We start from the raw sequence: 22,874 nt of genomic DNA on the forward strand, positions 1-22,874 counted from the left end.
GAATCCAATACCTCTAAGAGGATTACAACCTTGTTGCAGTTTGGAGGTGGGTATGCCTCAATGATCCAGAGTGCTCTGTTGGCTGGAGTCAGGGCCTTGTGCTTTGGCTTTTAGTGGATCACCCATGCCAAACAGGTCAAAGGGTAGAGGTCAAACTGGGAGTGGGTCCATCAGGTTTGGGGCTTCAGCTCAGGGCTAATAGCCCTGACTGGTTTAAAAAGAACTGTTACAGAAACAGTAATGAAGAATCCTTTTATGTTGGTGTGCAAAGGTATTCCTGAGTCTCAACCCAGACTTGGCTGACAGTAGTGAAAACCAAAAGGAAGCTACTGGCATGAAGTCCCGAACATTACCAATGGCCACAAACAGACAGAGGGCCTTCAGTGCTGCCCTAAGACCAGTGGATCAATGGGCAACAAGTAAGTTAGTTTGATACTCGTTCATTTTTCGAAGATTTTCAAGCTAATAGGTAGCAGTTGTTCCATGTAATAAGATAAAAAGGCACCCAAATGATACTGGAATGATGGCAAAATTATTTATGTAAACAACCCAAAGATTCTCCAAGTAAAGTGCAAGTGACATTTCCATTTTCATCTCTGTAAGAATGAGCACAATGTTTTCATTGTCCTGGGGTGGGGGATGTGTTGGGGTCCATGAATCTACAGCATGAACAAAACTTGTGCGGAACATGCAGGAAAATTTTAGGATACAAGTCCTTGTATAGCATGAATGAAGTGAAAATACATCAAAAATCTATGTTCATTGTTCCCTAGCTGCGGCCCAACTAGGATCCTATGTCAAGTATCTTTATTCTTTGAAGAAATCATAGAATGTCAAATAGGCTTCAAATCCTGACATAAGTAACCTTTTCCTTGTGATTAGTATTATTTCCATGGGATTGTGGAAGTAGCAGGTTAAGTGGGAGGATTATTTAGGAGATGGGCTTCATACAGGGAGCTTTTAAGGTGCAACCCAATTACATTTTTGTCCAACAATGGTTGCTTTACTCCCTCTGCTGGCTGTTCACAGCACAAACACAATGTACACACCCACAAAATTTTGCTTCAAAACTATATTACTGCATTCCTCTAATTTTAACTCAATACTTACCCATTATTGCTACTATTAAACATAAAAATATCCCCAAAATAGACTGAAAACTTGAGCCATACTAGCAAAGTCTTAACCCATGTTCCATATGAATGATTATGGATTTAGTGGTGTTTTAAAATATGGCTTACTTTAATCTATCTTGTCTCTCAATATCATGTTACAAAAAATCTGATTTATTATGAAATGTTACTTAATTATAATTTATAAAGGATTAAATGGCTAATCCCTTAATGATTTTCCCATTGGCAACATCATGTACCCTACAGCTGGAAATCAATCTAATGCATTGTAACTAGGCAAAAGTTACCTGAGAAACAAATGGTAGGGGTAGACTGAGATTACAGGTGCTTTTGGTTTAGTAATGTTGGGAAACAAAAGTGGTATGCGTACCATATTCTAAGATGAATAATCTTCAAAGACTTAAAACATTCAAATCTTCTCTGCTCTTCTGAAATCTCGCCAAATACAAAAAGGCAGCTGATACTTTTTTTAGCTGAGATACACTACTTGTGCTGTATGCATTGTCAAATTAATGCATCTCAAGCTTGAAGGATGATTAACACACTGGACAAGTTTAGAAATGTTACATTTGATCAACATCAGAACACATTTGTAGAACCTTGGAATTCTTATGTCATACTTTTGTTAAAGGATGATTATGTGCAATATCAAGATTGAAGTCCAGCTTTTTAAATTTAGTTGCATGGTGCAGCTACTTCAATTTGAAAATACACATTTCTTGGATTTGTTACACTGAAGAAGATTGTGACCTGGTCTTGTATCAAGTTAGATAATATTTGGAAAGAAGTCTTCAAAATTTTGTCAAAGTTTCTGAATTTGGATCTACAACCGAATTTACTTACAGCAATTTTTGGGATCATTCCTTTGGAAGCAGGAGATATTCCTGCTTCTTCTCAACGGATGAAAGGTTTTACAGCTTTATTGGCTAGGAGAGCCATTTTGCTTAAATGGAAGGACTCTAATCCACCTACCACTACTTATTAGCTTTCCTCCATTGTGTCCTGTTTAAGTTTAGGGAAAATAAGAAGTCAGACTTTTGATACATCCTTTAAATTTGAGGAAACTTGGTCACCTTTTTATTCAATATTTTCATATGCTCTGACTTATGGCCCTTCCAGTTACCTTTTTTGAAGTTTTGGATTTGATCAGAAAGTTTTTCCTTGTTTTTTTTTTTGGCTTTCACTCTCAGTTTGAGCTGCCCAGTTCTTTTTTCCTTTGTTTTTTTCTGTTATATGTCAATTATAAAAGTTTCCTTATCTTTGTTTCTTTTTATGGATAAGAGGAGAATCAATTACCTTTCTCTTTATTATATACTATTAGATTAATACTTTGATCTTGATAATGTTTATTTTTCCTTTTATTCGAACTGTTGTTGATATAGATATTTGTGATAATTCTCCTCTTGTTTTTATATGTATATGTATTTTTTTATTTAACTAATAAAAAGATAGATAAAGGACAAAGATTGTGACCATATTCAGGTCAAATCATTGCCCCCATAATTAAATCACTTGCTATAAGGAGCCATCATTATTGGTTGTTCCCAGAAAAGCCAGCCTTTTGCTGTGTTTTTGTTTCTGGGGGTCCCAATACAACATTGGAAAATCTACCAAGATGGGCTATTCAATGGTCTTATTTTAGTTTGTCCCTGCATCCATTCACCAGAATCCTGAGTCACGGGCCTGAACTGGCAGCAAAGATCTTCGGTAAGCAAACTTATTAGAATGCTGTCCAGTGATTATACTATAAAAGATAAGACTAGTTTGTCACATATACATCAAAGCATACAGTGAAATGTGTTGTTCGCAACAAATCAAGTCTGCGAGGATTGTGCTGGTTTGGTAGCCCACCTCCCTCCAAGTGCTGCCATGTTTTTAGTGCCAACATAGCATGCCAGAACCTAATAACTGAGTTTGATGAAGCTTGGATCATGAGGACAGCATTACCAAGTGAATCTGAAAGAGGTATCAACCTAGTGAAGTTGTAACTCAAACAACATGCAATATTTTGAGCTAGAGATTTTATAAACTAGAAAGCTTTGCAATCCTCATCTAGTCATGAATGGCGGTGGTCAATCAAACAATTGGAGGAGAAGAATCCAAAATCTTCAAACGGACTAAAAACTTGAGTTTTGGAGGCCTAGATGCCTCAATGACCCAGAGAGCTATGTTAGCTGGAGTCAGGGCTTTGTGCTTTCCCTCTTAGTAGGGTCACCCATGCCAAACAGGTCAAAGGATAGAGGACAGACTAAGAGTGGTCCACTTCAGTCCAGGCTTAATAATCCTGACTGGTAAATCAAAATTGTTGTGGAAACAGCAAGAAGACTCCTTCTGCATCTGTGTTAGTATAGTTGAATCACCACCCAGAACTTGCTTGACTGATGGAAGTGAAAACTGACAGGAAGGTAATGAAAGAAGCCCTGAACACTGCCAGAGATGGAGGACCTTCAATGTTGCCTTAAATACCAATGGCATAACAGGGAGTAAGAATCAAAGAGCATCACTGCTAACAATGGTGGGGGGGGGGGGGGGGCAGCACACAACTCAAGCTTGACATAATCCTTGCAACTGATATCAGAAGGTTGGATAGGTGATGCACCGTCTCACTCTGAGACGTAAAGGCGAGATATCGGCTTTTATTGACTAGAAGAAGGAACAAGCAGTGAGTGACCACCATACTACATCCTGGAGACTGACAGGCCGGGCTCAAGCCTCAATTGCCTTTATACAGGGGTCTGTGGGAGGAGCCACAGGAGCAGTCAGCAGGGGGTGTGTCCAGGCAGGTATATGTAGTTCACCACAATAGGTACATGGATAGGACAGATATGGAGAGTTATGGTCCAGGTACAGGTCATGGACTAGATGGTTTAAGGGGACTGTTTCTGAGCATTAGTGCTCTTTGATTCTATAACTGTAATGTAAGGGTTTTAAAAACAATCCTTTTTTTGGAATGGAGTTGAATGGCTATAACTTGGAGTCTGCATTGAGCAGAAGGGCATGAGAATTCTACTGTGTTAATTATTCTATGCTTTGATTTAGAATGATTTGTTAATCCTTTGCATCACTTGGTAGAAATGAGTGGGACTTGATCTTCTTCCCCATTTATGCATTTCAGAAAGGGCTTTGGGGTGTCAGGAGGATAGATTGGGGTGGTATTGGATTCATTCATTGCAAGATACCCATTCTCTGTTCTGCTCTTGTAGCCACAAGTTTTTTGTGGCTAATCCAATTTGAGCATCTCATCCAAAGTTGACCAGCCCCCCCATCACCCCCAGAATATTGATCGTCAGACGCTCAATTATATTCATTCTACTAAATAAAGGAAAGCATGGTAATGTGGCAGTTTGCATAATCACTTACAGTGGAAGTGGTATGATTGGGGTACAATTCCCACCACTGTCTGTAAGAAGTTTGTACATTCTCTCTGTGACCACAAGTGTTTCCTCTGGGTGCAATGGTTTCCTCCCACATTCCAATGACGTTCGAGTTAGTGTAAGCACGTTGTGTTCAGGCAATGTTAGTGCTGGAAACATGGCAACTCTCAACACACCTTGGAAAGTGTTGGCTCATTGATGCAAACAATGAATTCCACTTAGTACATGTGACAATTTTGTCCATATACATTTGACATGCAAAGCTAATCTCAAACTTATTGAGAGCAAGTGGTGAAATTCACTTATCCTATGGTTATTCTTTGGCATTTCTGTGCACACATGCCACTTATCATGCTAAGCCTGATTATTGCTTTGGTCTTGGTTTGTACAGGCAATGGACTACTTTATTTAGTAAAGGAGTTAAAAATAGAATTGAACAATGCAGCAGTATCCCCACTTCTGACTTGAATTGGAAGGTGATAAAACCTCTCTGTTTTGCTGTCACTCACTTGAGGCTAGGCCAATGGCAGCTGCTAAAATTGCAACCTCTACCATCAAGGTGGACAAGGGTAGGAGGTGCATATGAACACTACAATATATAAGATGCCCTCCAAACCTTGACTTGGAAATGTATTTAGTCATACACTGTTGCTGGTCAAAATCCTGGAACTAGCTACACTGCAGTAATCAACAGCAGGACTGCAGTGATTCATGATGTAGATCAGTTCCACCTTCTCATTGTGTGGACAATGAATGTGGTCTTGGATTAAAACCCTCATCCCCAAAAATGAATTTGTAGCTCTTAAATGTGTTATTCTCTTGCAATGGCAAGTTAACTGATGCACATAAGCTTGCAGGTATATTAGTTAGAAGGCATCTTGTATCAGAGGGAACAAATCTGCACTAATCCCGCATTGTGACTCAATGTTTGTCTTCAGGAGCATTGATTTCAGCTCTATTGTTTTGCTATGGTTGTTAATACTTCAACATCTCCAAACAGTACTGCATAACAATGTTGATAATTTGCCAATATATTTGTTATATTTATCATGCATATCGCAGTTAAGCATTTGAAAAAAGAATATGGCCATTCTTCCCATGGCTCTTCAACAATACCAAAGGACTTCTTTCAGTTCAAATTCCTCAACACAGTGCAAGCAAAGAACACCTTTAAAATGTGCTGCTGCCATATAGCAATGTACTGTATGTTAACTTTATGATACTAGTGTTGTAAAAACAAAATGTGTAAGACTGACGTGCTTTCAAACATGGCTCAAAGCATCATACTTGATCAGACTTGACCTACACCTGGATCTTCAGTCAACTCCTTTACCAGCATGACCACTGCAGAGTTAGCAGTGTAAGTCAAGAAAGCTGAAACTTCTTACCTTGTAGTCTAAGATACCTAATATCTAGATTGTAATGGGAGCCTATACTTCCATCAAATGAAGCCAGCTTTCAGCCATGTAGGAGTCTACTAGCTCCATTGAATCTCAAAATGTTGCCAACAGCAATATCAGTAATAAAGTGCAAAATGGCTTGTAGAGTGTTGGAATAGTCTAACAATTAGTCCACCAAAAGTTACTGACTTGTGACCTCATGATTAATAGTGATCCCATTAAACATGAATCAAGCCTGCACAATGTCAAACCTTGAAGTGGATGGGCTACAGAAGCAGAAGACCATGATCGTACACTCACTGGCCACTTTATTATATACGGGAGGTACCTAATACAAAGTGGCCACCAAGTGTATATTCTTTAAGCTGCCTCTTTTTTGATTGGCACTAATGTTCATGATTACATAGGGTAGATCAACTCAGCTTTGATCTGACATGGTTGTAAGATGCCTTATTTCTGTCTAATGTATGCTGTTTTTATTGTCAGTACACATGTAGGTGTACATCACAAATTTCATTAGACTGGTACTACTTTTGGCAAACTACTTTGGATAAATCTCTCAATATTAGGTAAAGCCCCTGTTCTGTACAGGGGGTTTGAAAGCAGCCAACTTCATAGGGCTTTGGCATGCTTATCTTCTTGGCAACTTGAAACAATGGCCAAAAACAAAAAACGTTTATTGAATCATAGCATCAGCCAAAAATCAACTAGCAAAGCAACCTGAAAGTTGTTAATGAATTCTTGAGCGATTAGCAGAGCTGAGTTTAAAACTAATCTGGCTTTGGATTAAAAGCTGAACAACTGCTTCTGAAATTGGGTTATCTTAATACACAGGCTTCATTTATGTGCCACTGGCTCACCTTCCAATCCCTCTCTCTTCACAAGCTGGCAACCAGCTTTAACCATCTTCCATTATGCAAAAGAACTGCACGAAGTCCCAGAAAGGTGGAATGAAAGGGAAGAAGTTTAAAATCCAAGGGAGGTCCTAATTTTCTTTGTGAGTAAAGGAGAACTGCCCTGCTCTTTCATTACCTTGTGTCTTCATGGTTACCCTGGTTGCATATTCCTGCTCAGGTCAGTTTAAAAGTCAGAGTTGGGCCCTGATGGCTGAATCACAACTAGACCTGAGGTTCTAATTAAGTGGAGGTGGGTGTCATTTGGTGCAAGAGTCGGTTGGGGCTGATGCATCAGGCTGTTTCATATCTCCTTTTCTACAAAAAAAAACATCAAACATATCAATTTAAAACTTCTGGGTCCAGGTCACAGGTGCAGGAAGGTTTTGCTTGCACGCCGCCTGTGTTAGCACCTCAGCTTGAAAATGGACACTGCATCCTAATGTGATTATAGGAAGAAGTCTATTTAAACAAAATCCCACTTCTGTATTTCAGGAGATAAAGCTGGGAGAAAACTGGATTGGTGTAAGAATTGATATCTACTATTTTTAATTGACACACCACTATTTCTCTGTCTGGCAAGGGGCTCAAGCTCAATTGTTATTCTAACTTCTCAAAAAAAATCCTCTGCTTCTTTGATTTGATTTTATCAAAAATAATGATTATTAGCAAATTAAATCATCCTTTTTGACAATGCATCAGATCAAAGAATTCAGCTGTAATTCATAAAATAACTCAATATTTAAAAGATTAAAAAGCTGAAATGAATAGGAGCTCAGCAGAAATTGAAGAGGAAGACACAAAACATGACATAGCTACAGCTCGGAGACATGTCCACAAAAACAATGTTGGCTGTGTATTCAACTAACGACTACGAGTTAATCACCTAAAAAAAGCATTCAAAAGAACTTGCCTTTCCTTGCGTTAACAGGTGTTAATTGAGCTTTCTCCTCAGCATCTTTATAACATTAAAAAAACACAAGCAATGGAATTAATAGATGGTAACACATGATTTTAAAAAAAATGTCTGATGGCATGTACTACTCAGACTGCACAATACACGAAAATTTTATCCGGCCATGATAGAATGTCTTGTAAACTGCACAGTAATACATAAAGCAGAAAAAATGCACATATTCACATAAAAGATGGATCAGTCATCAATTTGAATTAGGAAACACCATTTCCTGATACAAGCTGATGCAGTTAAAGGAGAGACGTGTAGGTTCCAATGCAACTGCAGTTCTTAATTAATTTAGGTTTTGAAGATTGTACTTTATTAAGACATGATATAGTTCATTTCTCCGATGGTATGATGAAACTTCTTCATCCATAAACTGATACATTTATTTCTCTAAGATGTTGTCTATTATTTACATTTGAGGTTATCTGTTATGTTGAATGTATATTGACTGCTTCATTTGTGACATTGTCCCTTCTGTCAACTATTACAGGGGAGAAGCACATCTTCCATCCCTAGCAATGATCACACAGCAGAATACCAACCAATGCTTGCAATTACCTCCATATATTCAATTCTTTTGAGATCAGCTTTATTGCCTGGCAACAGATAATCATGTTCCACTTTGGTGCTGGTGATCCAAGTTCAATTTCTCTCTCAATATTTTTCTAAAAAAGCCAATCTGCCCAAAATATACTTAACAAGAGAAAACCAGATTCCAGTAATTAAGAAATGTCCATTCATGTTTCAAAATGCCAATCATGTACCATAGTGCATAATTTAATCATTTAAGTGTCTAGGTCTTGGAAGGACTGATGACTTTTCCCTTGGTGTTAATATTCCCAAAAGTTATTCTCTTTGAGCTTCCTTCTAAGTGGTTACATTTCAGCAATCAATACTTTTGCAAGTACAGTTGATTTCAGTTAATTGGGACATCTTATTTGGGTCAACTCTTAAAGAATAAAAACTAATCAAGAAAATAGCTGTGATTCACTTCATTTATTTGAACCACTATGCTACTTAATTGAGACAGTTTTTAACTAGCATCATGTGGTGAACTATGTGCCTGTCTGGACACGCTCCCTGCTGACTGCTCCTGTGGCTCCTCCCACAGGCCCCTGTATAAAGGAGATCTGAGGCCTGACGCTCGGCCTCAGTCTCCAGGACATATTATGATGGACACTCACTCCTGGTTCCTTCTTCCAGTCAATAAAAGCCAATATCTCGCCTTACGTCTCAGTGTGAGTTATTGATGGTGCATCACATCAGTCATGTGATTTATGTGGTCATTAGAAACTACACTGTGTTTAGAGCAAACATTTTCTAAATAGGGTCAGTTTTGTGTTACATTTTCCATTTGGACCAACAGACACCGATGCAAAAGCAGTGACCTTTGAAAGTTCTGTTTTATTTTTACCTAAAAAAATTCAAAAGAACACGGCAGTGTACACTAGATGAATTCCCCTGTCAGCAAATATTAGGAACTAATACAGTTTTATGGTACTGTAGTAATATTGGTAGTGTTCTAACTTGTTCAATATTTCATTTAAATACATCATTTGTTACTCAGTTAAATGCTAGTTAGTCTTTTTTTTTTAATACCTTTTTACCTACTTCAATAAAACTTCAGCTAATTGGGACGGATGCTTAAATTGGGCCAAAATGTACTGGCCTTGATGTGTCCCAATTAAATGGGATTCATTGTATATATATATATTTTTTCAAATATGCAATATATTTACAAAAGAAAGTGTTCCTTTTCCTTTAAAATAGGCTTGCTTTGAGAAATGAGAGCCTAAAGATGATGTTACTGCATGATGCAAGTACTCAAATATAGCATTCTGTCAGATGGACTGTTAATATTGAATGTGAATTATCCAATATGATGTTTATATAACAAGTAATGTAGGACAACACATGGCTCCAGAGGTGGTGATACAAAATAATAAAGGTTTCTTTGTATATTTATTCAAACCAAAGTAACGGCTGTAAAATTACTGACCAAAGGCAGGCCATGAAGGGATTTGGTCCGAAGGCAGGATATGCAGGCTGAGAGTGATAATGAAATGACGGAGCAGACGCGATAGAATTCTGCTCCTATATCTAATGGTTGAAGACTGGATGATTATCAAAAACCAATCCAAAACTTGGAACTAACACTACTTAGATGGACAGAATATCTCTCCTTAACTGGAAAACACACAGTAACTAATGATAAATAGAGTTACAACAGTATTCACACCACCACACACAAATTCAACTTAATTACAGACAAGACAAACCTTCCTCCACCTCTGACCACTGTTCCTGAGCATTTTCATTGTCGTCTTCTGCATAATGCCAACAAAATTCAAATTTAGACTGTAAAACTCATAGATACTCCTGACTAATGAAAATAAGCTCTCAAAGAAAATACAAATGTATCTCGAAAGATAAAATGTAAATGTCATTAGAACAGTATGGATTATCAATACAGCTACAAGTTCCATCAAGTTAGTACAAGTTTAAGGATAGTTTTTGTCAATTGATGGAACACTTAAAATCACTGTGGAAAAAGCTGCTCGTACTGTGGAGTTGCCTTGATTTCAAAGATGATTTAATTTTTTTTCTTAACTTTGGCTATAGAGGTGAAAAGTATATTTAACATCATGGTTTTTAAAATAAACATGAATTGAGTTGCATTCTCTCCTTCAGGTCTAGTAAAAGTTGCACAATTATCAGATGCTCAGACACAGTCTTCACAGCACAGTCTTAGGGTTAGAGTCATACAATATGGAACAGACATGTGTGCAACTTATAGAAGAGAACAAACTAAGTACAGTGATTCATGAGGTACATCTATAGCTTTGAAATAGTTCCAGAATTAATATAAATATGTACTGTATTTATTTATTTAGATGCTAAAAAATCCATAAGTGTAACTATAGCAACTTAAATACAGGGTACCTTCCATCAGACAGATCTTTAACTTCAATGAGAATATCATGAGAAAAATTCCATGGTGAGTGCATAATATTTAATTCCTCTCACAATCCTTTGGGTAACATTCACACTTCTTTACAACATAGGCGACTGATTAGTTTATAGAGTTTAAGCCAGATACAACAGCAAGTCTTCCACCTGACTTATTTCCCTGTAACCTATTATCTCTCACACAGTCTTTCAACTTCATCCTGATTCTCCTACCAACCATCTATCTGTTTACAGTAGCCAGTTAGGCAAGCAGCACAATTCGAGAATGTGGAAGAAAGAGTACTTGAAGGAAACCTGTGCAGGCACAGGGAGTTCACACAAATTCCTCATAGGAAATGTCAAAGGATAGATTGAAGCTGGATTACCAGCACTGCAAGGCAGTAATTTTATTTGCTGGATTATTCTGCCATCCTGTAGAAACTGTAGAGTCAAGGTGTAAGCAGCAAACAACACTTCACACACATACACTGGGTAAATACTATCTCCACAAGGCAGGGCTAACAACTGTGGATGTACCTTGAAATCCAAAGACAAATGCTCTACCAAGTTCTCCCAATATCTTTCTACAGCAACACTAAGAGGCAACTAAACTGGCTCATGAATTGGCAGATAACATGGACTATGTGCCGGCAGATGCAATTCACTTAGATTGGCACCATTTGATGAGGACCTCTTCCATTGTCAACACCCTTAATCAGAAGCTTATTTGCACCAGCCACATAAATACTGTGGCTACAAATGATGGACAGAGATTGGCTATTCATGCCCTGACACCCCACACAAAGCACATGTCAGCAAACAGAACTTGCTAGTGAATGCAGCTCCAAGGGCATTTAGGAAGCTCAATATCACCTATTTGTTAGGCAGCAATGGTCACTAGCACATCATAAATGTTCTGCTGACAATACACTTCATCCGAAGGATTTTGTGTATGTTCTTTAAAATGTACTGCAGAACCCCCTAAGGCTTCTTTGTCAGCATCTCCCAAGCAAAGGCACAAGAAGCTCCAGCTCACCATGACGTGCAAGTTTCTCTCAACCAGCAGTGTTAAGGAGTGAGGCACTCAACATCATCAAAACTAAACTTTTTATTTCTCTGCAGAGTGGGGGAGCAGGCACACTGCCTTGTGAATTTCGGTGGACCTAGGAAAGGCAGGAAGAACAGCGGAGCAGATAGAGCAAGTGGGAACAACATCAGTGGGGTGTGCTTTAAGCACATGTTGCTTCAGTGATTACAACTCAGTCTACCGTGAAGAAAGGACAAAGGCAGCTTGATGGGGTCCAAGGGCCAGACTTGTCCTGAACCCACTCCAACAGTTTCAACCACCAACACTTAACCGTGTAGATGACTGGAGATGATTGCCACTCCAGGAGTCAGATGGTGAGGTGTAGTGAAGCCTCAGCAACAACTGGGACTTCACTACCTCTGGAGTGCACGGTATGTTGTTGTGGCAGAGCGGTTTAGGTGATGGACTGGAAACCATTGTTTAGGGATGGCACAGTAGTGTAACAGCATAATGCTGTTACAGTGCCAGTGACCTGGGTTCAATTCCTGCTGGTGTCTCCAAGGAGCTTTGCATTCTCCTGAGGTTGTGGGTTTCCTTCCACAGTCAAAGACATTTTGGTGAATAGGTTAATTGGTCAATCACATGGGTGGAATTGAGGTGGCACTGGATTGTGGGCCAGAAGAGTCGGTTACTGTGCTGTATCTCTCAATAAAAAAAACTAGATATCAGCCTATATACCTCCTGCTGCGGCTCTCCCCCAGACTACACTGGCAGCCTTTGTTAGAAGACTTGGGGCAGAGCTTTGTCTCCTGTCAAAAGTTTTTAAAAGTCTGCTATGAAAAATCAAAAATAGAGAATAATTAAAACTTTAAGATAAATAGAAAATAAATAACTTCTCCTCTTCTGTCTGATCTTCAGGACAGTAATTTCTATTCAAATAAATGGGGACTTTATTCCTATTTAAAGTCTTGAAACTGAAGCAGATTCCCCACAATAATGTTTGGAATATATATGGTCTTTGGGGTGTATCAGATGTCCAGGGAGGAGTAGCACCCCTGGTGAAGGGATTTGTTGTTGTGGAGCAGCTCATTCACTTTTGGTTCTCACCACACACTCGTCTCTCACTTGCCACCATAGCTGCCCGTCGTGATGATTCACCACCCTCTCTCTAAAGAAATTCCTCCTCATCTCTGTTCTAAAGGGACATACTTTTACTCTGAGGCTGTGCCTGTGGAGTATTCAATATTCCAGTAACATTTGAGTAATGTTTTAAATATATCAGTTGATTAAGCATTCCTTCTTTGCATAATTAATTACGGGTTATATGTAAGAAGGATGTGACTGGCATATTGTACATCATTATGCCACCACTTCATACGTGAGTGCCTCACTAAAGAAAAACGAAATTGACATGCTATCCATGCTCCTGTGTTTTTCATTTGATTAGTGTCTGGATTTACAAAACATACAGTAACAGTGCTCTCTGGTCCCAGACTCTCCCTCTATCGGAAACATCCTCTCCATGTCCTCCCTATCAAGATGTTTCATTTTTGAATCCAGTCTACCAAGTCAATATGAACTGAAATAATTATAACAGTGAGAACATACATTGCTCCTGAAGTACCAAACATTATAGTAAAAACAGTATTTTATAGATATTTTGAGATCTTAAGTTGTATGAATTATTAGCATTCTCCCAGAAGATACAAGTACTTTTTTAATGCAGGTTCAATGGTGCATGAGAATTGGGTCTGAATTGAGTCTCGGGGCACTCAATGGATTGGGGTCCTGATGAGTTTCAGGGGACAAGTGAATTGTCGCATAGCTAAGTTTCAGTGGAGCTTAGAGAATGTCACCTGTGAGGCAACTGGACTTTGGAATATTCAGATAGAAATGTAGATATGACAGTGGATGAAGTCCCAAGATGTATTGCTCAACATCTTGTTTATTGCCTGCCTGGTCCATGCTCTGAGTGGTCTTTTAGTAAGCCAGGTATAGGATTGGTCATTATCCCCCCTCTGCACATGTATTTTCTTATAGTCTAAGGGAATTAAAATCAAAAACACTGCAAATGGCTACTGTAAATGAGTAATTTTCAAACAGATCTTCTATAAAAGATATTATAGCACAAATATTCAGATGATATTTCACTTATTACTAACTCTAGAAATAAGTAACTGTTACCTTTGCCAGTTTGGAATTATCATCAAACTTCTGCAGCTTTTGTACTGATTCAAACAGCTGTAACTGGGATCTCTAGGGAATTACCCTTTCCCGTTCTTTCATGTTTGATCCTTTATGCCTAGTGACCACTGTGTGTTAGCAGGTCACATGTATAGCGGGCTTGTTACAATTTACAAAGCACAGAACTGTCTATTAACAATCAATTCCGTGTTTGTTTGTATGATTTCCTCAGACAGGAACACCCCCAGATTATGGAGGAGGTCTAGTTGGAACCTTTGTTATGACTTGGTTCCATCAATGGGGATTGCAGATCATAGAGCCTAGTCCACTAGTAACGTTACACTTCCCTTTCTTCCAAATCACAAACTTCCATTGATTTCTCCCCTCCATTTTGCTTGCTTCCCCTTTCACTGTTTTCTGCCCTAACCCACCCTTCCCCCTTATTTTTCCCCTTCCCTCAATGTCAGCGAGTCTGACTGCCAGGAAGAGATCTCTGTAACAAGATTGACCTATCTTCCAGCTGGCAGCACGCAAGTGAGGTAGCAGTTGTAAAAAAAGGCTGAAGCTAGAGTCAATGAACATGCAAAGTTCTCTCTACTCCTTCAATAGGATGTCCCAATTGAGCAGATTTTTTTTTTGGGTTAACACCCAATATACTACTAGAACAAATTATCACTCACTTACTACACCAAAAATGGGTGAAAACCAATTTGTAAGCATATCACTGTAAAATCAAGTATGTAAAGGTTGACTTTAGCCCACTTCTCGTGCACTAAATGACAACTTTTTAGCCCCAACGTCAAATCAGCTGTCATCTGTAAATAGCAACACCTTCACTTTAAGAAATTGTTTTTGTTATTTTACCATAGTGTTAGAAGTACAGTAGATTTGCATGTTCACTGAGGGCTGTTTCCATGGAGATGGTGGAAAACACACGGAGGGAAGGCAAGCAATGAGGAGAATGGAAATAAACAGAGTAAATTGGAAGGAAGGTTAAACGTTAGAGTTTAATCACCTCTCCCAGATTATGGAGGGGTTTCGTTAGAACTTGCAGTATGTTTTGATTATACTAAATATCATTATCATTGGGGATCACAGATTACAGGATCTAGTCCACTGATATGCTTTTCAAATATTGTAAATGTTGTTTGTATGCAGAGGACATCATATTAAAATAATGGTCGACAACAGTGAATATAAAAAAAATCCTAACAGCAATCCTTTAATTTGTATATAGATCTGGACATTCTACATGATGTACTTTGGCCTTTGACAAGGTTCTGCACGGAAGGTTCAATCATTAGGTATTAATATTGAAGTAGTAAAGTGGATTCAACAGTGGCTGGATGGGAGATGCCAGAGAGTAGTGGTGGATAACTGTTTGTCAGGTTGGAGGCCGGTGACTAGTGGTGTGCCTCAGGGATCTGTACTGGGTCCAATGTTGTTTGTCATATACATTAATGATCTGGATGATGGGGTGGCAAATTAGATTAGTAAGTATGCAGATGATACTAAGGTAGGTGGCGTTGTGGATAATGAAGTAGGTTTTCAAAGCTTGCAGAGAGATTTAGGCCAGTTAGAAAAGTGGGCTAAAAGATGGCAGATGGAGTTTAATGCTGATAAGTGTGAGGTGCTACATTTTGGTAGGACTAATCGAAATAGGACATATGTGGTAAATGGTAGGGCATTGAGGAATGCAGTAGAACAGAGTGATCTTGGAATAATGGTGCATAGTTCCCTGAAGATGGAATCTCATGTGGAAAGGGTGGTGAAGAAAGCTTTTGGTATGCTGGCCTTTATAATTCAAAGCATTGAGTATAGGAGTTGGGATGTAATGTTAAAATTGTACAAGGCATTGGTGAGGCCAAATTTGGAGAATTATGTTCTGGACACCAACTTATAGGAAAGATGTCAACAAAACAGAGAGAGTACAGAGGAGATTTACTAGAATGTTACCTGGGTTTCAGCAACTAAGTTACAGAGAAATGTTAAACAAGTTAGGTCTTTATTCTTTGGAGTGTAGAAGGTTGAGGGGGGATTTGATAGAGGTATTTAAAACTATGAGGGGGATAGATATATTTGACGTGGAAAGGCTTTTTCCATTGAGAGTAGGGGAGATTCAACCAAGAGGGCATGGGTTGAGAGTTAAGGGGCAAAAGTTTAGGGGTAACACGAGGGGGAACTTCTTTACTCAGAGAGTGGTAGCTGTGTGGAATGAGCTTCCAGTAGAAATGGTAGAGGCAGGTTCGATTTTGTCATTTAAAGTAAAATTGGATAGGTATATGGACAGGAAAGGAATAGAGGGTTATGGGCTGAGTGCAGGTAGGTGGGATTAGGTGAGAGTAAGTGTTCAGCATGGACTAGAAGGGTGGAGATGGCCTGTTTCCATGCTGTAATTGTTATATGGTTATATATGGTTACTCTGTGCTGGACCATCTCTTGACATTAAGTCAAGTCAAGTCAAGTCAACTTTTATTGTCATTTTGACCATAACTGCTGGTACAGTGCATAGTAAAAATGAGACAACGTTATTCAGGATCATGATTTACATGACACAGTACAAAAACTAGACTGAACTACATAATAAAAAAAAACAGAGAAAGCTAGACTACAGACCTACACTGGATTGCATAAAGTGCACAAAAACAGTGCAGACATTACAATAAATATTAAACAGGACAGTAGGGCAAGGTGTCAGTCCAGGCTTCAGGTATTGAGGAGTCTGATAGCTTGGAGGAAGAAACTGTTACATAGTCTGGTCGTGCGAGCCTGAATGCTTCGGAGCTTTTTCCCAGACAGCAGGAGGGAAAAGAGATTGTATGAGGGGTGCATGGGGACCTTCATAATGCTGCTTCCTTTGCGGATGCACAGAAAGTTGGCAGATCAAGACCTCTTGATCTGTTTGTTACCTGTCCACAAGTGTATTCCACACATTAATGTCATGAAAAGCTGCAGGGAAATGGTGCTAGCATAAGATTTACTGGAGATAGGATTTATTTGATCTCCTGGTCTGCAGTTCTTCAGCAAAAAAATGAATGCAAATGTATGAAATGCTTTCTTCTGTGCCAGTTAGGCATGTAACTAAAGCGCAAAAGGATTTTTCTGATCTAGTACCTGGGTGATTGTACTGTCACAGGTATTTCCATGTTGCTGTAAGTATTCCTGCTGGAGTGTGTAAATTACATTTTTCTGTTAATAAGGTTGTAATTTGCTATAATAGTGCAGATCTGAAGTTTAATGTTACATGTAACAAGTTCAACAGGATTGTGGTTTACATATGGTAAAATTCAACTTGTCCATCCATATTGGGTGCATGGAAAATATCTCTGCATCTGAAAGGATTTATCAGAAAGAATGCATTGTAGTGAGTCTGCGGCTTCAGCTCAATGAGCGTGGACACTCCCAGGAGTCTTGCTGACGATGCTTAGAATTTCAAATGGTAATAAATACTTCTGTTACTTCATGTCATAAAATCTGACTTAAAACTTAATTTGATGAAAAGCAGTTTTTCCAAAACTGTTGCTAGGCAATTTAGTGACATATTCCCTTTTTAAAGATGAAGACTGTTGTCTATGCATAATCAGGAAATATATCCTACAACGGCCTTGAAGCCCTGAATATAATTTGGTGAAAATAAAAATTAACTGTATAATATATTCAACGTAAAATCAGGCAATAAGCAAAGCATATATTATAAGAATATGTGCAGGTGTGCTTATATGCAACACAGAAACATACCTAGTGAAACTTCTCTCTCAAACAGTTAGTACTTATATTCTCTACCAACACCCTTTGGATAAAAATGACTGCAATTGACACAACATGGTTTCCTGCCCATTCACATGCAATTAACTATTTGGAGCAAACTTTCTACTCTAAATCTAATTTTATATCAGATCTAGACAAATGATTATGTTTACAATATCTGCTCCTTTTAAAAGAATGGGGAAAAAAACTAAAAAATGTAATTACAGAATAAATTGTTCTGGACAATTGAAACCAGAGGAAATCTATTGCAGTTGTGTTTATTTCTGCAGAAAAAAAGCCCAGAAAGGCTCCTCCACAAAAATAATGCTATTTCTGATTACAAACCTTCATAAAGATCAATTCCTTCTTCTCCATTGTCTGGGAAGAAAGCAATAGGGAAGAAAATCAGGAATAAACAAAAATACATGCAAGGAAAAGGGAATTTCAACAAATAATATTTCACAGGTAAAGCTGATTTCATTTTCCCCTAAGAAACAGAAATAAAACTGGTGCTTTAAAATTAAATTTTAAGTAATTTAATACACAGTATTTTTGTTTGAAATACATGTTCCTTACGCAACTCTAATCCATTCTGACACAATAATTCCACAAAGCTTGGTCTATTCAAAAGAAAAACCAATGCCATAGTTTAATTCTACATTATGTAATATTGTAAAGTAATAGAGTACTTTAGAAGTGGTAGGTTTTTCCTAATTCTGAAATGTAAATAAGTATGTGGAAATAATTTGGTTATGGGTTGTCAGTAACAAAAATAAAGCACTTCACAATAATTATATTACCGCAAACAGTATTTTACTTCTGTTATTAAAAACTCTATCATATAGCTCTATCCAAGATTAGAAAGTCTGTCAGCATATTTGATCAATATACGTTAATTCTATCAAACCATTATTCAAGCTAAAAAAAAAAATCAGATGATGAAAACCCAAAATAAAGACAGTACACACTGGGGATATTAAGCAGAGAAACAGCTTTAGTGTAAAGATAACAGAGTTAATGTTTCAAGTCAAACTGCTAGCATTGTTTCTGTCTCGATGGAAGTTGCCTGATCAGATAAGGATCTGCAATTTTTATTTTCATTCTAACCATTTTATAGTTTGATAAGATTTGTCTGTCATGTAACTTCCAAATAAACTTAAAAGTCTTGTGCAATGAGCTTCTACTTCCTCTGCATTTCAACACTGCTAGACCTGAATCAGCTTATGCATTTCTCACTATTTGATGAAATAATTAAGTAAGTATGGCAAATCCAACTCACTTCTCTCCAGAGTTCCTTTAGATGGAAGTTGTGGCAACTGTCGACCCCTCCGTCCTATCATTGGCGTACTGGTTGGACTGGTTTGCACTGATCCGCTACAGGGATGTGACCTGCACAATTTTAAGAATACTGTAGTTACTTTCTGTGAGAATGTTGGAGGAACTGCAAAGTAGGCACAGCCACCTTAGGATTTTTAAAATAGGAATTGCACAAATATCATGTGCCAATGAAATATCAAATTACCTTACTGCATCATTCTTAAAAGAATTTAACCAATGTGTGAAAAATGTTTTTACTATGCAGAAAACTATACCCCAAACACAATATGCCAGCAAACTCATAATACGTGAAAAATAAACAAAAAGATGTATGTTAAGATAAAGCATAGATTTCTGCAATCTGCATCAAAATGGTTGGTTCATAGTTAGTGATTTATAGCCCTTCCAAGAATAAAATAAAGATTAATTATAAAAGTAACACTGCCGAGTTTATTATATTATGCACGGAAAATATTATTTGGGTCCCCTATTGCATAATTCTTTAATTGTCGTTAGAAGTGAAAATAAGTAATTTTCACAATGTTTGATATTTTAGAGATTCAATATTCAAAAGGTCAAAGAGTTAATAGTGAAGCATAATAACTAATAGCAGAACTAGATAGGATGAACACAATATCATTCTCTAATCTGTGCCCTAGTAATCAGGTCTTTTTGGACATTAGGTGGAAGGATGATTTGTGCATAAAAGCCAAACTCTGCACATTACAGCAAACTTGTGATTATTTCCAAGTTGATAGAAAATAATCACGAAATTGGCCAGGGCACTTTGGGATGTGATTTACCTTAGTACATCAGATATTTGCTAGTCATCATACATCACAAATACAACTCCAAAGGAACCAGAAAAACTGGAAGAACTTAGCTAGTCAAGCAGCATTGGTGGAAAGTGAACCCAGTCAAGCTTTCAGAACTGAAGAAGGGTTATTGACTGAAATTATTTACTAGTTTCTCTTTCCACTGACGCTGATTGACCAACTGAGTTCTTCAGGTATTTCTGTTTTTCTTTTCCACTTTAAATTATGTTGTCTGATGTACATCAGACACATCTGTAGTTGAAAACAAAAACTACCAGGTAAAGGTGTTGACTATAAACTATAAATTATAGCAGAAGAAGGAACACATCCCACAGTGTCACCAAAGTGATGCAAACTACAAGGCTCCCATTGGGACCTTGATATTTTGGCAGCATCTCTGCCAGACTAATTTTTCTTTGCTTTACAATCATCCCTGACAAAGATCATTGCATCTCTATAGGATGCACAGCAGTGAAAAATGCACCTTGGGTTTGGAGTTTGGGACCACACACGGCGTTGTACCACTGTGTAGTTTGGGGACTGTGCTGACACCTAGGAAGGTGCCATGTTCATCCTCACTTCATCTCACCATCATCTTTTCCCTCACCTCCATGGCAGCCTTTTATGTTACTCTACCGTGGCTGCCATGGAGAATCTTCTTTTGATTAATTTCCTGGATAATGTGCAGGCATCTACTGTCTACAAACATGTAGGTAATATGGTTGTACACTGGTTTAGTAAGATTAAAATATAAAAGCCACTCAACAGAGATCTTACTTTATTTTGACTCCCTCTATCAGATGATAGTGTTAGAAGCTGCAGCCATTTATAGCACCAAGAAAAGGGTGAACTCCAGTGAAGTTTAGTTTATTAAATACTTAATTTTATCTGAAACATGTAACTCATCAAAAATCAAAACAAGGTGGTATTTTAAAAAATGTCACAAAGTGCAATAAACCCATTGCACATAAACAGAAATTAGCTTATTCAACAAAAGGAAATTAATAAATTCAACAAAAGATATTTGAGGAAAGCAGGTCCAAAGCTCTCGGCACAGAATGGGTTAATTTAAAAAAATGTTAACAGTAGGGTTTTAAGCCTTTCTTAATTATATATTTTTATTGATTAGTAAACAGATGAAAGCATGCCAGTAAATGAGTCATTGGGTTGTATTATCTTAGATTGTTTAGAAAGCATTCCCATTTTAAGTCTCAAAAATGCTAGTAGCAGTAATTATATTATATAGCTCTATAAAAAGGGTCTTTTCTCAGGTAGGAAATCGGCCTATTTTCTTAATACTGGTTATACGTTCCAAACATCATGATTGCAAGATGCAAGTAATCACATGATCAACATATAGTAAGGCATTGCTACATTAATATTTGTACTGCAGGTGGCGAGTGCATTAAAGATTGCATCCGATTCCTTTTAATGATCTTTGAGCTGTAAAAGAAAAGCAAAATCGTCACCAAATGCTTAATGCAGCAGATTTTCCAGGCTTCTTTAACATAACAGATGCTGCAAAAGAATGTTGATAAACAAAATACATGATGGCCACACCATTATATCCATGCAAGGATATAAGTGCTGTGTTTATTGCTACAGGGAGGAGAGGACTGAGGGCTTCTAGTGACTATTCTATGATGAAGGGGAGGAGGGTCGTCACTCAGCTACAGAAAAATAAAGGGTGAGTTTGCATGGTGACGGGGTGATTAGTCCAGCAGTTTGATGTATCTCTTTCACCTCGTTAGTGCAGGTGAGGGAGGGGCAGATCGTCCCGATGTTAGTGAAGGCATCGATCTCATGACGTTTGATCCGGCACGTTCAGAGGATCTGGAGCGGGAGTTCATCCGCTCGAGTACAGGCCGTTGCTCTGATGATCTGGATCTTTGATATTCCTGTCTATCGGATGGCTCGCGGTTCCTGTAATGTCAGTCAGAAAGCCACTCAGTTGAACTTTAACCTTTCAAAATTACTTTTTATGACATGACTGTGCACTTCTGGCTTGGTTCAAAGTCAGAATTATTTAACTGACTTTGTACATACTTGAGATAGAGACAAGAACCACTATTATAGTGGATGTGTCATTATACTCAGTAAATGTCTCTGGAGTTTAAGATGCTATTCTGAAATAACATCCTCCAATCAATGAAAATGCTGAATTTCGGATAAATGTTTTTAAGTTCTCCATGGTTAATGCAGATTATATAGTTTGTCAGAAGTTAACGCCTGTAGTGGGAAGAAAATGAGTCAAACAGAATTGATTGGTCCCTCTTCACAAATTGCACGTGAGCTCCAAATGCTGATCTAAATTCAATTCAAGATACTATCATATAATTCAAACATAATGAATAAAATACTTGGTAATCATGAATATTAATAGAACATTCAATTATGAGAGCTTTATGCTATTTGATTCATATTGCAAACTTCACTTCAAAGTACAGACTCTATACACACACAATGCATTTTCTGAGCACCAGGTTCTTCAAATTAACTGCTACTACATCATGATATCATACTTGCCCTTTGTACATTACTTCAAGACACATTCATTAAAACCAGACAAAACATAGTGTTTTTTAATAAATTTAAATAATGTATGGGTATTTTAATAGCTTAGCAATTCACATACTCCGAACTGCCTTAATAACTTAGGATTTTACTGATTCATTTAAGTAATTAAAACATTCTTCAGCTATTGAGAATTTGTATTTCAAGGACTAAAGTAAATGATGCAGTATTAGCAAATGCTCCTCTACCTAGATTCCCACTCAGAGCTGGCTTTGTTTATTTGGTTAAAGATATTGAAAGCAAAGAGCTAATACTTATAGTATAGCATGGTGGTGAATATTGGTAGCTCAGGTGAGGTGTTTGATGTTGTAGTGTTTGCTGAGCTTGGCAATTAGCACTTCATCACCAGTCAAAGCAACATTCTCAGTGTGCAGTTGCTGGTGTTTCTCTCTGGGAGTATAGGCCCGCATATGCTTGCTTCAGTCTTGCTTGATTGGCTACCCTTAAAGCCCATCTGAAGGGGTAGTCGATCAGGAGCAAGGCAAAAGAACAGTGGC

General features: G+C 37.9%; 1 protein-coding gene across 13 annotated transcripts in view; it reads right to left on the minus strand.

Moving 5' to 3' along the window:
- The window catches only part of rims2a (regulating synaptic membrane exocytosis 2a), a 1,025,605-nt gene that overhangs the window by 275,281 nt on the left and 727,450 nt on the right, over positions 1–22,874 (minus strand). For 7 of the 13 annotated variants that reach the window (XM_059971261.1, XM_059971274.1, XM_059971267.1 and 4 more), the window contains 2 exons: positions 21,547–21,716; positions 18,951–19,060 (listed from right to left, as the gene is read on the minus strand). In XM_059971261.1, the coding sequence (XP_059827244.1) occupies positions 18,951–19,060; positions 21,547–21,716 (280 nt within the window). Of the gene's footprint in view, positions 1–18,016; positions 18,050–18,950; positions 19,061–21,546; positions 21,717–22,874 lie in introns of all 13 variants that reach the window. The other 6 variants (XM_059971246.1, XM_059971230.1, XM_059971281.1 and 3 more) reach the window with 3 other exon arrangements.

The sequence above is a fragment of the Hypanus sabinus genome, chromosome 1, assembly GCF_030144855.1.
Source record: "Hypanus sabinus isolate sHypSab1 chromosome 1, sHypSab1.hap1, whole genome shotgun sequence".
Lineage (NCBI taxonomy): Eukaryota > Metazoa > Chordata > Chondrichthyes > Myliobatiformes > Dasyatidae > Hypanus > Hypanus sabinus.